The following is a 15,064-nucleotide window of genomic DNA, read 5'->3' on the forward strand; positions in this document are numbered from 1 at the left end:
AAAAGAAACTCGGTTAACATACAATATATATGACAGATCATACTAAAATGAGATCAATAAGGAATAAACTTCTAATTAAAGTCATTGCTAAAGAAAAGATGATATAAGTCCAAAACGTCTATATTGTACATTATTTCTATGAGGATGTCCTTGGTTTTAAGAGTCTACCGTATCTAGATCTGTTTTCAGTTGCCAGAGTTAGCACAGGATCACTGGTAGTTGAAACTTCTAGTGGGTGCAGTTTTTTGATTGGTCTTACCAAATACCCACTGCTTGTTTTTACCTGTACCATTCTGGTAGCCCCATCTCTACTACTGAATAATTTTACAATTTTGCCCATTGGCCACATTACACGTTTCTTATTGTCTAGTTCTACGAGGACTACATCCCCCACCTTTAGGTTTTGACATGAAGCGCTTGCCTTCTGCACTAGTTGAACCAGATATTCCTTGCGGAAGCGACTTCTCAGTTCTTGTCTCAATGTATTGCAGTAATTTACACGCACATTTAGTTTCTGGGAATCGATGTAATCCAGATCTGGTACCCCCACTTGTTTTATGTCTTGCGAAAACAGGGAAGGTGTCAGAGGTACGAGCTCTTCCGAATCATCATAGACGTATGTTAAAGGACGGTTGTTTAATGTGGATTCAACATCACACATGACGGTCAGTAACTCCTCGAAATTCACCGACGACCTCCCTAGAATTCGCACGAGAAGAGTCTTGGTGGAACGAACTAAGCTCTCCCACCATCCCCCCCACCACGCAGCCGTAGGGGAAATGAATTTCCATTTTATTGGTTTTCTGTGATTTTTCTCCAATCCAGGCATCTCAGAGCATTGTCTGCTCCGGTAAAATTGGTTCCGTTATCTGAATACATTGTCGCAGGACGGCCTCGTCTAGCAATGAACCGTCTCAGAGCCTGTAGAAACGTTTCGGTACTCAGAGAGGTGACAGGCTCCAGGTGAATTGCCCGGTATACGGCGCAGGTGAACAAGACGATTAAGCTTTACTCTTTGGTCTCAGAAGTAAAGGTCCACAAAGATCGACTCCAGTTGTTTCAAAGACTGGAGAATCTCTTATTCTGTCAAGGGGTAACTGAATCGGAGGGGTAGATAAAGCCTTAGCGGTAAAACACCTATATACTACACATCGACTTACACAAGATCTTATATTATGTTTCGATGAAATGATCCAGTATCGCTCTCTTAACTTAGCAGCTAATATCTGCACTCCCGCGTGACAGTTCTTTTCATGATACTCTCTTATGAGGCATTCAATTAAATAATGCTTGGACGGAAGCAACAGGAGATAAAGGAAGTAGAATTCATCATCATGTTCAATGATTTTAGTTTTAACTCTGAGGACTCCGTCGTTGTCTCTCACTACCAATAATCCATGGACGGAATCTCCTTTCTCTTGAAAGTGCTTCCTTTGCTCTAAACTCCACAAAAATGTTTCGGCGTTAGTTTTTTCTTCTACTGTTAAGGTAACCGAAGAATACGAGGGCTTCTTTAGGAGTTTATTAGTAAAGCGTAGAACCCAGCAGAATACTCGAACTATTTTAGAAAAACTCGAAAAACGTTTGTACCACTCATAATCTTCTAATTTTATACTCAAATTGACAATCACTTCCTTCTTAATTTCTGCTGCAACAGAATTTTCGTCTGGAGTAAACTCAACGTCTGGCCATTCTTTCGGAGAGCTTTTCAAAAATCCGGGGCCCTCCCACCAATTGCATTGCCGCAAATTTCCCAGGGATATGTCTCCAACATTCCTGCTTCGAGAGTTTCCGAATCTCCTTTACTCTATTATTCACAAATACTCCCCAGTTTTCCTCTCGTTGTATCCAGCTAAGAGCCACAGTAGCGTCTGTCCAGTAATATATCGGGACATCGACTAAGCACAGGGTTTCAACAGTATACCTTGCCAAGCGTGCACCTAGAACACAGGCTAGCAACTACAAACGCGGAATAGTTATTTTCTTTAAGGGCGATACCCGTGATTTTGCTATGACGAATTTCACGAAAACTTTGTCTTCTTCCTTACTTCGTAAGTAAATGACAGTTGCATAAGCAGCTTGACTGGCATCGCAAAAGACGTGTAGAGTCCATGAATCCTTAATTCCATGACCCATACGACAAGGTAATTTAAGACTGGAAAGACTAGGCAACCTTTCGTACCATCTCTCAAATCTTGTTTGAAGTTCATCTGGTAATGGTTTATCCCAGGTCGATTTTGTTGCCCAAGCCTCTTGAAGAATTAATTTCGCAGGTAATATGACGGGCACAAAGAAACCTAGCGGCTCAAAAACAGCATGGACTAGAGACAATAGTCTCCTTTTTGATAAGTCTCTTTTAACGATTTCTCTTTGGACGGATATTGTAAGGCTGTCATCTCGTCGGTCCCACTGCAAGCCTAGAACTGCGGAGACTGGATCACTATCTTCAGCTGCTAGCTCTTGATCACCATATTGATTAAAAGCCCACATTCGAAGATTCATTTTGGCTTCTGCCATAATAGTAATCGACTAGAATTGATTTATGCGGTCCCTTTTACATAAAATGTAAAATTCAACGAAGAGGTACCTTAAATAAGATATATGTTGTTATTTTTGTATGTTTAGTTACTCGAGCGACACAGATTTGTTACAGATCTAACATCGCAGGCTGTAATTGCAACATTAAAAAGATTTTTCGCTCGGCGCGGCCTTAGCTCAACTATATATTCGGATAACGCTACCAACTTTGTTGGAGCCAACGCCGATTTGAAAAGGCTGTTAATCCTCGTCAAAAGTTCCCCTAGTCTGTCGTCATATTTAGCTTCTGAATCAATCGTTTGGAAATTCAATCAACGCGTTCTCCCAACTTCGGTGGTATATATGAGGCCGGAGTGAAATCCTTAAACATGATCTAAAACGAACTACCGGAAATTCAAAATTGACTCTCGAAGAAATTTTGACTGTTATAAATCAAACTGAAAGGGTATTAAATAGTAGACCTTTATTACTTTTATCTTCAGATCCAAATGACTTCGAAACTTTGACCCCTGGTCATTTTTTAATCGAAAGACCTCTTAATGCTCTACCTGAACCTTGTAAAACAGAAATTCCGAACAACAGACTTTCATCCTGACAGAAAATTGTTAAAATTAACCAAATAATATGGAACAAATGGTTCAAAGGTTATCCAAATAATCTTCAACAGAGAAGTAAATGGTTCTTTCAAAAGGACAATATAAAAATAGGTACTCTTGTATTAGTTAAAGAGGATAAACTACCTCTATGTACGTGGATAGTAGGCCGTATCTATGACACCATTCCTGGAAGCGATGTTAAAGTCTGTGTTGTTGTTATCAAAATGCCTCAAGGACTGATAAAACGTGGAATATCGAACTTATGTATTTTACCTATGAACGATTGATGTAGTGAATTTATATTAAAATTACTTGTATTAATATTGCGTATCTATTTTATTGTGAAATGTAGTAATTTGTTTGTTATCTGTTTAAAAGATATATTATTGCATTTAATTGTTTCTAACTGATATATGTATCAAACTTTGAATTTCTTAAATAATTTATATTAGCTTTGAAATTAGTATTTCAACGCCGGGAGGGATGTTGGCACCTGATCGTCCGCTGATCATCTGCTATGCGAAACCTTTCGCCTCTAACTTAGTTGCCTAGCAACGAATCTTGTAACGCGTATGCGTCAATATCGTTTGTTTGTGTCATTCTTTTTATTAGCCTGTTCGATGAGAAATTTGTTGCTTGGATGTTTTAATGGCTGTTAATTGAGCGGTTAATTTTCGAATAGAATAAAAGATGGATTTAAAATAAAATTAGTTTCGTTATTTCGTAGCTACAGTCCATAACAACGAGCAATGAACTTGAAACGACAAGGATTCACATCGTCCTAATACACTGAACTAAAAATGATCTAACCTGTTGCCTCCAAATTACAACCTTCACGGCGTAATATACCTTAGGCTAAGAGTAATATTCCCTTTGAGTCGAAAAAGAGAAATGATAGAGAAAAAGTGGACAAAGCATTAAAAAAAAAAAAAAAAAAAAAAAAAGATAATTTAAAATGCTAGCGAAAGAGTAGTCGCCGGTAGTTGAGTATCTTAAGCTACTCAATTCTCAACCTGTAATTAAGAAGAAAATTCATAGGCGGCGGAACTGCCCGCCACATCGTTTCTTCACATGAATACCAGGGGTAATGAAGTTCAGCTTTAAAAGCGTGAGTTGGGTCTTAAAATTATGCGAATATGGGTCAGACACCAGATCAAATCTTCAGACTTCTTTCACGGAACTAACTGGCCAGTTACTTTCTTAAGACTACCAAAAACAAACCTGAAATTGATTAAGTACGAAGGGTGACGAGAATACCCTGACATTTTGCAGTTTTATTTATTCAAACCCTAAAGATATTTCGCAGTCACGAACGTTCAGACGTTTCGCTTCAGGTTATCCTTAGCTGCAAAAGTAAACCTAAAAAATCATATTATCGCGTGCTGGTTTTTGGCAACAAGGGAGGGGGGGGCTAATCCGTCTAATGGTCATTATGAAATACTAATCCCACTTGACCAATATTTATGCACACGTATGCTTCTGTGAAAGCTCATGAAAATAATACAATTAGCTGTCGTCTGTTACTGTGTTATCCGTTATTTTCGAAATGAAAATAATTCATGAAATGAATTCTAATTGAAAATGTATTTTGACTGAATAATATTTCGATCTACTACGTAATAAAAGGCCTACACTCGCCGAATTGCAGAATTATGGTTTAATTTTTTAAACTGAAGTAAATTCTGAAATACACTATACGGTATTGCTATTAATACAATATGGTTTCATAAATAATTTTGTTTAAAAGGCGAAATTTCCTAATAGTATGTTGCGCAGTTTAATTTTTATCCATTTTTCATTTCTTATCTCGTCGACCAGAGTTTTAGATTAAAAGTTAATCATCTTTACAGCAGTGAAATACCAGAAAGTTGTTGTTTTATTAAATGAAAACACTACAATCTACGAATGAAAGTAGTAACTATGCAAACGCAATTACTAATTATCAAATGCGTTTTTGTAATCAACACCGTTTTCAAAGTATCGAATGCTTTCCACATAGTGCAAATTATTACGAGCATAGAATAGTCAAGGTACGTGCTTCAGAGCAACAAATAAAGATACGATAAAGAATTATACTTTTAGAATTTGATGGAGAAATGACTATGCAAAAACATTGTAAAATTAAGCGTTAACTTAGTAAAGTTAACTTAAAAAAGTAAGAACATAGAAAAGGTAAGAACATAGAAAAGGTAAGAACATTGAAGAGGTAAAAACATTGATAAGATAAGAACATATTACAAACCTTCTTCTATAGTTCTACAAAAATTTAACTGTAACTTTCAGAAACATCTTAATGCCGAGACATTAACTGAAATGGCTATTTTCTACTTATTTTACATTGAAGACATATGTTAAATGTAATTTACTAGTTATTTAATAATGAATTTATAGTTGTTTAATATTTAATAATGCCAATGCATTATTGACATGAAATAAAATAATACCCTCTCTTAAGTCGTGCATTCTATATCACCATATTTAGGTGTAAGAGAGACTATAACATCGCATATGAAACGATTCTACACTTTTAATGGTATTTTGCTGGAAAAATAAAGTTTGTCATATTAGATGACTTCACATATGCGAACTTCATATACTTAACGTGTTAAACACACAAGACAATTAAATGGGCCAAATACTATACGTAAGTTCAAAATAATTAAACAAAAGAAGTATGATTTTTGTCTTAAATATGAAAGATCCTGGATAACGAATAAATTATCATAGCATATAATTTAAATATTAAGTGGCAAATTAAGATATTAAGGCATTTTGATGGATATCATATAGTCTTATATTCCAAAAAATACATCATATATTTTTATATTCACTTATCTTTATTAAAATATAAAATTCAACAATCGGTAACAGTTAACACATTTATTTATTACAATAATTATTCCAGTTATCAGGTAAAACTACTGATAGGTACATCAAGGTAGAACTATTAATATTTTAAAAGAAAAAGTTAATCCTGAGCAATGTATTAGAAAATAAAATAAGTTTCAAATTAATCTTTTCTTAAACACACTTAAATTTGAAATATTTTTGTTTAATCTAAAATTTTGTAAACGCATGTACGTTAATAAAAGTTACACTTTTAGGTGATAGTCGCTATAATTCATTACCTCAGTACTCGTAGAAAAATTAATGTATTTATTTTCTAACTATAGTAAGCTATATAACTGAGCAATTGTAGAAAAATCTAATGTAATGATTTTGAACTGACTTCTTATTTCAATAAATATCATGAAATTCGAAATATTTTACAGAGAGCTGTTGACATTAATTGCTTTTTTTTTTCAAACTAATATTTCAATACATGAAAATGAAATGAATAACGAAATAGCACACTGGCATATTGAAACTTTTGAATACCACCTCGAGTTAAATATCAAGTGGATTTCAAAGAAGCATTTGGAAGTGCTTTATTGATTTATGTAAAAGAAGTGAATTCTTGACTGAAAGCAACAAAAAACTGAAGTATTGAAGAATCATCAGAACATCATTAGATCAGCAAATATCCGATAATGTGTTTCTTAGTACTTACAGGCGCTCTTTTCGTCTAAGAATATGACCATCTCCAGTGGTGTTCCAGGTTGAACATTTGAAGCTGTGTCCAAAAATCGACCATTCTGCCTGATCGCCAAGTTCAAGTACGGGGTAGGAGCGTGAGCCACAATATTTGTTATATTCAGGAGACTGCAAGGTAATACGAAATTATGTTAAAACAACATACACTTAATAACCATTTAAGTATTAATAAGTTCGAAAATTCAGCAAATTTACGACGAATAGAGCAACATCTATTTACAATGCTTTTTTAACTGATTGCGAAAATGTACGCCAGAGCTCATTTCCAACGAAAAATGATGCATTCAGAGAGGTCTACCTAAAAGAAACATTTGTACTCAAATTATTAATGGGAAAAACCATGAAATGACCACACCGGAATTCGAATCCTAATCATAGTACCAATATTCCGTAGACGTACCCATTCGACCGCTGGCTGACCTATTACGCTTCATTTAAAAAACTCGAATACTACACTCTGCTGTATCAAATACGGCTAAATAGCAGTAATATTCCATTTGTAAATGTTCTGTATATATGCATCTTGTATAAAAGTATCGAATTATCAGCATTAAAACCATATCTATCATTTTAGTCTATCATATCAGGATCATGTCTTATCATTTTGGTCTAACATGAGTCATTAATTAAATTATAAATCAAAAGCTTGATAATTTGGATGCAATATTCATAGGCTTCTATAATATTAAAAATTTCCTTTTATGTGCTTTTGCAGATATCTGATAAAGATCGGAACAGCTATGACATTGAATATTATGCTTTTTTATGATTACATCAATATGCTATATATGAAATGTAATGACTGATAATGAAAAATGTGTATGCCTCTACGACATTATGTTTTGTGAATAATACCTAAAATTTTAATGTTATGACACTTCTTTTGCTGGATTATTTAGCTACAACACATTCGGAGGGAAAGTAAAGTACCATAACGTTTCAAAACAATGGAAAATCACAGCAGGAAAAAGTATCTAATGAGCTCAATACATGGAAATGCTCAATGCCAACATAAAAAAAAATATTCTTAATTATTTCCTTGAGTGTCTGCGTTATTACAAAACCATAAATTAGCAAGCCCGAAAAATCGTTTTTCTTTTTTTCTTCTCATGCCAGTTAGGTTGCTTTTAGCTAATTGTTTTCATCATTTGCAAGCGAATCATATTTCAGATATAAGTACTTTTCTGGCAGGTACTACAGAAAAATTATATGAAATATGGTTATTCACTCGATTACATTTTGTGTGCGTCAGTGTTAAGTTTGTGCGATTGGGAAATCAGATTTTCAAAGCGAACAACAATGAACTCGAATATCAGACCCAATCCATTGTTTTAATTTCGCACTTTCTTCAACTGTTGGCACTTTCGAAAGCTTCCAACCCTACTGATGTTGTTGCAAGAGTACTTTCGGGACATTCTCTTTTACAGATGATTCTCATTTTAGGCTGTCGCGTTTCGTACAGTTCCGTAGTAGACGCCAGCAATGTTGCATTAAAATCTCATCTCTCAATTCTCAGAGCCATTCTGAACAGAAATAATTTGTTACTCAAATCATTTCCTAGAATGATCTGTGACTGATCATTTGCAGCACGGCCGATATTAAATAAAAAGTCCTACGAAATTAGGCAAAGCAACAACCTTCTATTTGGCATACATTTTGACGAAGTCTCTGTGGATTTCGAAAAGGTGTAGGCCTCATCACGAGGAGAAAATACTACATCTCTCTTGTGCGGTTTTTTCCTTTTTGTTGTTGCATTGTCTAATTTTATGTTTTACATTGGCGTGTTTCGTTTGTCTCTCGAAAAAAGCCTATATACCTATAACTTACTGCTGCATGTTAAGCGCCATCTTGGCTAATCATATGTAGTTAGCTCCCTTACATTATTAACATTTCAAATTTAAATTTCAAATTAATATATTTCAGATTTAATATACCAATCGCTGGTATGTTTTTGCAATATAGTGTAATACACAACGTTTACTTCAAACGTGTAGCCTTATTTTTGACTCAGACAAGTGGTAATGGAAATATTCTTTCTGTACTATTGGCGTTATAACGTACTGATAAATAATGCACAATATTTTTGTCTTTAAAAATAACTTTGTTATTTATATTTACTTCTTTATTGTGGTATCGTGTGAATTAAAAAAACTAAATTATGAGCTTTTGTTCGAAATTATAAAATAATAGAATTTAAGTGGTTTTCTAGGTGTGGCATGCTTAGAAAGACATTAGACAAATTCATTAGATTTAAGTTTTATCACCCCACTGATATTTATATTGTTATAAATTTTATTTAACATTTCTTCAAAAAATATGGCCTGGTGATTTAAGCGGCGAAATGGTGGTAGAATGCTTCGCTTTTATTCGCTCTTATTTCTGGCGACTAAAAAGGTTGCCTTCATAAAGATTTCGTTGTTTTCCTGACGTATCATATGAAGGCGGGCCAATTTCCCTTAGAAAATCCTTCATGAAGGCATTGCTTTTATGCAGCTTGCTCTGGTCCGCTTTGTCTAACATAAAAATTCCAATCCTTAGCCGGTAAAAAATCCTTTGGCAATGGAACAAAAAAATTGAAAACTTGGGAAGACAAGACTTAGAAAAGGTAATTTTTAACTAGTTAAGCAGTGACTTTTAATATCTGAATTTCTATTTGGTAGTAGGATCTAAACATATCCAAACCCTATGCCCAGTACATTTTTAAAAAGAATGCTAATAAAATTTCAGACAAACTGTCCCTTATCGTAAGTAATTAAATTCACTAATCTTGAAATAGTACGAAATAATGGCAGTATTAAAACAGTGTGTTTGAAGAACTTAGCTATGAGCTTTACGTCTTTTCTGCTTTAAATTTATAAATGATGTTTCGTACAAAGACGATATAAAAATTTGAAAGAAGAAATCTTTAGAAGCTGTCTGACATTTTCACAAGAGCTAAACATATTCGGTGTTATAAGACTAATTGAAAAAAGATTTAGAAGTTTCTCTCTGGCACTTTTTACTATTTTCACTGGAAGCAAATATGGATTTCCTCAAACGTATTATCGGCAGTTGCGAAACTAGTCGATTTACTTAATTATTTAATTACGGCAAAGTACACTAGGGCTATCTGTCTAAAGGGAGGGATGCTTTCGTGGAGGACTTTCTAAGGGAAGCTGGCTCGTATACACGTTACACATGGGGAAAACCACGAAAACGCCCATGCAAGCAGCCCGTCCGCGGGATTTAAACCTTGGACCGAACTACCAGTTTTCAGCGACTTTAGCGTTCGCCCGCCGGTGGGCTCTGAAACTGGTCTAGCTCCATTAATACAGTTAATGAGTGTGTATACAAAATTATACCTTAGATTCAAAAATAGAATCTTGGTTTTATATTTCTGATTTGTTACTTATTTTCAGGAAAAGAAAGTACATTTAATTTTTTCACTTTTTTTGCATATAAATGTTTATTTTACTATATTTATTTAAATTTAATTAAGTAAAAAATTGAATTGGGGTATCATTTATTATACTAGTGTTCCAGAGATTACGGATTCAATCTGTAATAGTAATAATGTCCAAAAAATGTTTAGGTGCCACTTAGAAAAAAATAAATAAAAACTGGGAGAAAGAAAATACAAACTGCGTATTTGGGTTTTTCTATGCAACGTGGCCACCGCTAGGCTGGTTACGAGTTTCGCTAGTTTACGAGCCAATTTTCCTTAGAAAGTAATCCATGAAGGTGTATCTTCCTTTAGGCAGATAGCTTTCGAGTACATTGCCATAATCAAAATAAGCCGAACCAAAACCGAGCATATAAAAGGAAGCGGACTGGGTTGTGTACTGTTGTTAGAAAGGAACTACACTCTTTTGCAAAAAAAATCGAAGCACCATGAAGGATGTGGTTGTTTTTGATAAAACTGAATATGTGAATAGCTAGTACACAGATAATAAAATGATTAAAAAATCAAGGTCATAGTACGACTCTGTACTCTTTTTTTTTTTTTTTTTTTTAATTTAGACTTAATAAATGTCTGCAGGGCGGACATCATACTGCAAGGGCTTGTTCCCGGTCAGTAGTCCTCCTTAGCAGTGTAAAAGTAAAAAAAGTACCTGTTCACGGCTCACAATCACCCATTGAGTGTTCAAATTAGTAGTTGGTCGAACCGCCCCTGGCGGCAATGCATGTTTGAATTCGTCGAGGCAAGGAGCGGTAGAGTTTCCTAATGTCATCCTGCGACACATTCTGCCAGTCATTCATCAGTTGTCAAACCAGATCTACGATATATTGTGGTGCCCAAAACTGCCGGCCTCTGTGTCCCAGACATGCTCGATTGGTGAAAGGTCTGGTGACCTTGCTGGCCAAGGAAGAGTATCAACCGCACGGCAACAGTCCAGAGATATGCGAGCGGTACGTGGCCTGGCATTATATTATTGCAAAATGGCCCCAGGATAACGTGCAGTGAAAAGTAATGTAACCGGCCGCAGGATGGTATCAACATATCATTGAGCTGTTAAAGATGTACAGAAGAGGACTAACGATGACTTGCTGTCATAAAAAATAGCGCCCCACACTATCACACCAGGGGTCATGGCTGTGTGCCTTTGTAAAACAAAGGCTGATTGGGACCGCTGGCCCTATCTTCTCCAGACACGAACGAGGTGGTCATTTGCTTCAAGATTGCCAATCTTATGGCAGCCATGATGATAGGCTGCGACACCGCGATACCACTTCAGACGACTCCGCCGATGTTGTGGGGTCAAAGGCAAACGTCTTAAAGTGAAATGGTGGACGGTACCACGGAAGGTATAGACGTTGCTGCAATGATACCGTTGGGGCAGTTCAGGCCTGGCGAACAATCATTCTGTCTTGTCTCGCATTTGTGCTCCTTGGACTTCCAGAGCCTTCATTTCGTCAGCAATTTCCTTGTAGCAAACATTGATGCCAACATCTTTGCACAGCAGTGTCTGTACGCTGCAGGTGGCTGCCTATTGCTCGGTATGACAAACCCAACTTCACGCAAACCTACAATGCGACCACGTTCGAAGTCGTTTAGTTGTTTGTAAGGTCTTGGATCTCGTCGTAATGGCATCTTTAGTTGATTCTTTACGGAATTACAATGGGAGCAACAAAAAATGATAAATTTTCCGCCTCCGTTACTGATTTTATACTTTGCGAAATGCGCGCTATGATCGCAATTTCTGTTCATTTGCCTTGAAACTTTGATCATTTGCATGCTCGATCAAGATGTTTTTGCATACCAAATTTCGTCACGATCGCAAAAGTCCTTCTTGATGCTTTGAGTTTTTTTTAAAGAGTGTATTTTGTAGCATATATTTTAAAATGTTCCATAGCTTTTATATAATTCCTTTATAATTCTAAATTTTGCAGTACAATTTATTAAATAAATTTTTCTATTAAAGAGAGACAAACATGAAATATATTTCAAATGAAATCCTATTTGAGCTTTTTTGGAGAACAGTCTCAGCCTGAATTGGCTTTCGTGACTAAATTATGACCTACAAACAAATGCACAAAATATTAATTGCTTCTTGTCAGTTTGTTGCGCAATGATCATGATGATAGTAATATCAGACTATTACATTTACGAAAATGGGAAGAAATGTGAAATGCCTGGAATGGTAATGTTATTAACAGAAGCAACTTGCAGAACATTACATAAGCTAATAAAGATTAATGAATAGAAATGATAATAAAAGTAGACTGTAGCAGTTATGAAAGTGGAAAGAAATATATGAATGATAATAATATTAATAGGCTTTATTAACAGCTCTTTTCATAAGCTAATAAAGATAAATAAACAGAAATATTCTCTGTTACATAAGAAAAAAAATATAGTTGCATCGTTACCGTACGCAGGAGTTCAGTACATATGAACATTTTTTTATAGTTTGATAAATATATTGAAGTTTTGATAAATTTTTCAATACCTAATGCAGACGATCGAAATGTGTTTCAAGTGTGTAAATTTACGTTATACAGGGAATTCAAAAAACGATGGTGGCAGGATTTGTGTCTTCAAATATTGACTCCAAATATGTAGTATTGTAAGTAAATTGTACAAATTAATCAAATTATAATTAAGTTTCATTTTAAGGTATGTAATTTTACAAAGGCAGTTTCAAATTTGGAAACTAAATGGTTTGAAAATACGAAGTTTAAATTTTTATATGGTCTCAGTAGCGACAAACATGCAGTTAGGCAAATGTTCATTTAATTTCATAAGTTAAATGCAAAAGGTTCCGCACTTTTAAAAAAAACATCTGTAAATATATGAGAGAACGAATTTAATGCCTTATATAAACCTATTAATATTATTATCATTCATATATCCCCCTTTCAGCTCTAGTTGGTACCCATGAAATTAGTAATTGGAAAAACTTGTATGAATTTTGCATATCACTGTACGTAAAATTTTGCATTTATGTAAGCATAACTGTATGACTTATAGTCATAACTGTATGACTGTTCTTTCTTCAATGAATTAATTACAATCCTTTAAAGATTTAAAAAATAAATTTTAAAAGCCTAAACCAGATCCTTTTTTGTTATAAATGCAACGTAAGCAAAGCTTATGGATAACTCCATTTTAGATTATTTTTTTTCCCAAAATGATGCAGAACGTTCAATAAAATACTTGACTAATATAATTACGTTCATATAAACTTTGTCGTTCAAAGCACAAATGCATTCAGCTTTCTGCCGCCCAAGAATCTGAATGTATTCTTGGTCAAGTTAATATATTTCTTGTCTTACGAAACGGTTGCAGGCTGTTCCGTTGCCCCGAACCTTGAATCATCTAAATTTAGATGAATCGTTATCTTTGATAAGCTTTTCATCTTCACAGAATGGAGATCTTAAACATCAGGCTTATGAAACACATTTTATCAAAAGAATATTTGCTTGTTACATCCGATAAGAGACAACTAAATCAAATAATAATTTAAAAAAAATTATTATGTCTTCCCAACTCTTTTGATCAATGAGATATTTATTTACATGCATTTACTTCCTAATCAAACAGCATTTTTTGTAATTACATTTGGCACTTCAATGTTATTCTTCAAATATGATTCAATAGGTATATGCAGCGAACCAAAGGTAATGTCTGTAAATTATATACATTTCAATGAATATCGTTAAAGGTATTGTTTTTAGATTAAATACAGCAAAGCACATCAGGGATGCCTTCGCAGAGGACATTCAATCGAAAACCGGCATTTCATTTAAACTCAAACCCACGAAAATATCCATGTAGCCAGCCTTTCCGCTGAACCTGAACCCGGGTCGTATTATAAGTATTCAGTGGTCTTATCAACTTGGCGCTCACAGGCACATAACAGGTATTAATGATCGCCTCTTTAATATAGCTGCTATAATTTTAAATCACATAGGGAACATTCTTTTTATTTCAGTATTAAAAAGTTTATTATATTTACATATGAAATAAAACTAAATAGCCTCCTCTTTGAAGACCAGAGGGGCTCTGCTCCTGAAACTGAAACAAACACACACACACACAAGCAAGCAAAATCAAATAAAACGTCAACAACAGAAAAAAAAAAAATGCTCTCTCAATTGAAAACGCAAGTAATGAAAATAGACATTAAATGTGCTGCATAGCAGATATAGGGAAATTCTTCCGTAGTTCTCTATTGACTGTGGATTTAAATCATATATTCTCTTCATCTGGCTGATTTCCAAGCCAAAGAGTTATGCATTATGGTTACAAGGAAATACCATAAAAGTACTTTCGTTTCCACTACACTTCGAATTCAAGGCAAATGTCGCATTGGTGAGGATAAAAGATGAGAAAAGGTTTTTGCAGTCCTTAATAGTCTGTAAATAGTATATTTCGATATGTTTATTATGTTCTTTATTATTCACCTGTTGTGTAGTGTAATTCGAAGGTTTATTGATTAAAGAATTAGGTATATTGCTTGTAATTGCTTGGATAATAAGGAAATTTATAATTATGTAAAATCGTGTCATTCTTATATTTGAGAAGAGAGTTCACAGGGCTTTTCACACAAGGCTCCGCTTCTGAGACCGCATGTGACTTCTCGTCAGACAGAACGTATAGCCATTCATATTGTGGGTCCTTTTCCAGTTTTTTTAGTAGGAAATAAATATATATATTATTTTCTACTAGATTTCCTACTAGATATTAGTAATTACCGACTATTTCACGAGATGGAATGAAGCTTATCGGATTATCCTTTGCCGGACTGTACTACTGAAACCATCATAGCAAAATTGTAACTTTATCTCTTCTCACGACATTTAGGCGTAACCAAGCATACCACTAGGAGCTATCACCCACAGTCAGACGGAGT

General features: G+C 34.7%; 1 protein-coding gene across 1 annotated transcript in view; it reads right to left on the reverse strand.

Moving 5' to 3' along the window:
* Positions 1-15,064, reverse strand: part of LOC118187953 (uncharacterized) — a 562,718-nt gene that overhangs the window by 52,679 nt on the left and 494,975 nt on the right. Inside the window, exon 5 of the mRNA XM_085807592.1 lies at positions 6,685-6,836. Within this exon, the coding sequence (XP_085663718.1) occupies positions 6,685-6,836 (152 nt within the window). The remainder of the gene's footprint in view (positions 1-6,684; positions 6,837-15,064) is intronic.

Source organism: Stegodyphus dumicola, chromosome X1, assembly GCF_044657685.1.
Source record: "Stegodyphus dumicola isolate Sdum_Otavi_A_Nest chromosome X1, ASM4465768v1".
Classification (NCBI taxonomy): domain Eukaryota; kingdom Metazoa; phylum Arthropoda; class Arachnida; order Araneae; family Eresidae; genus Stegodyphus; species Stegodyphus dumicola.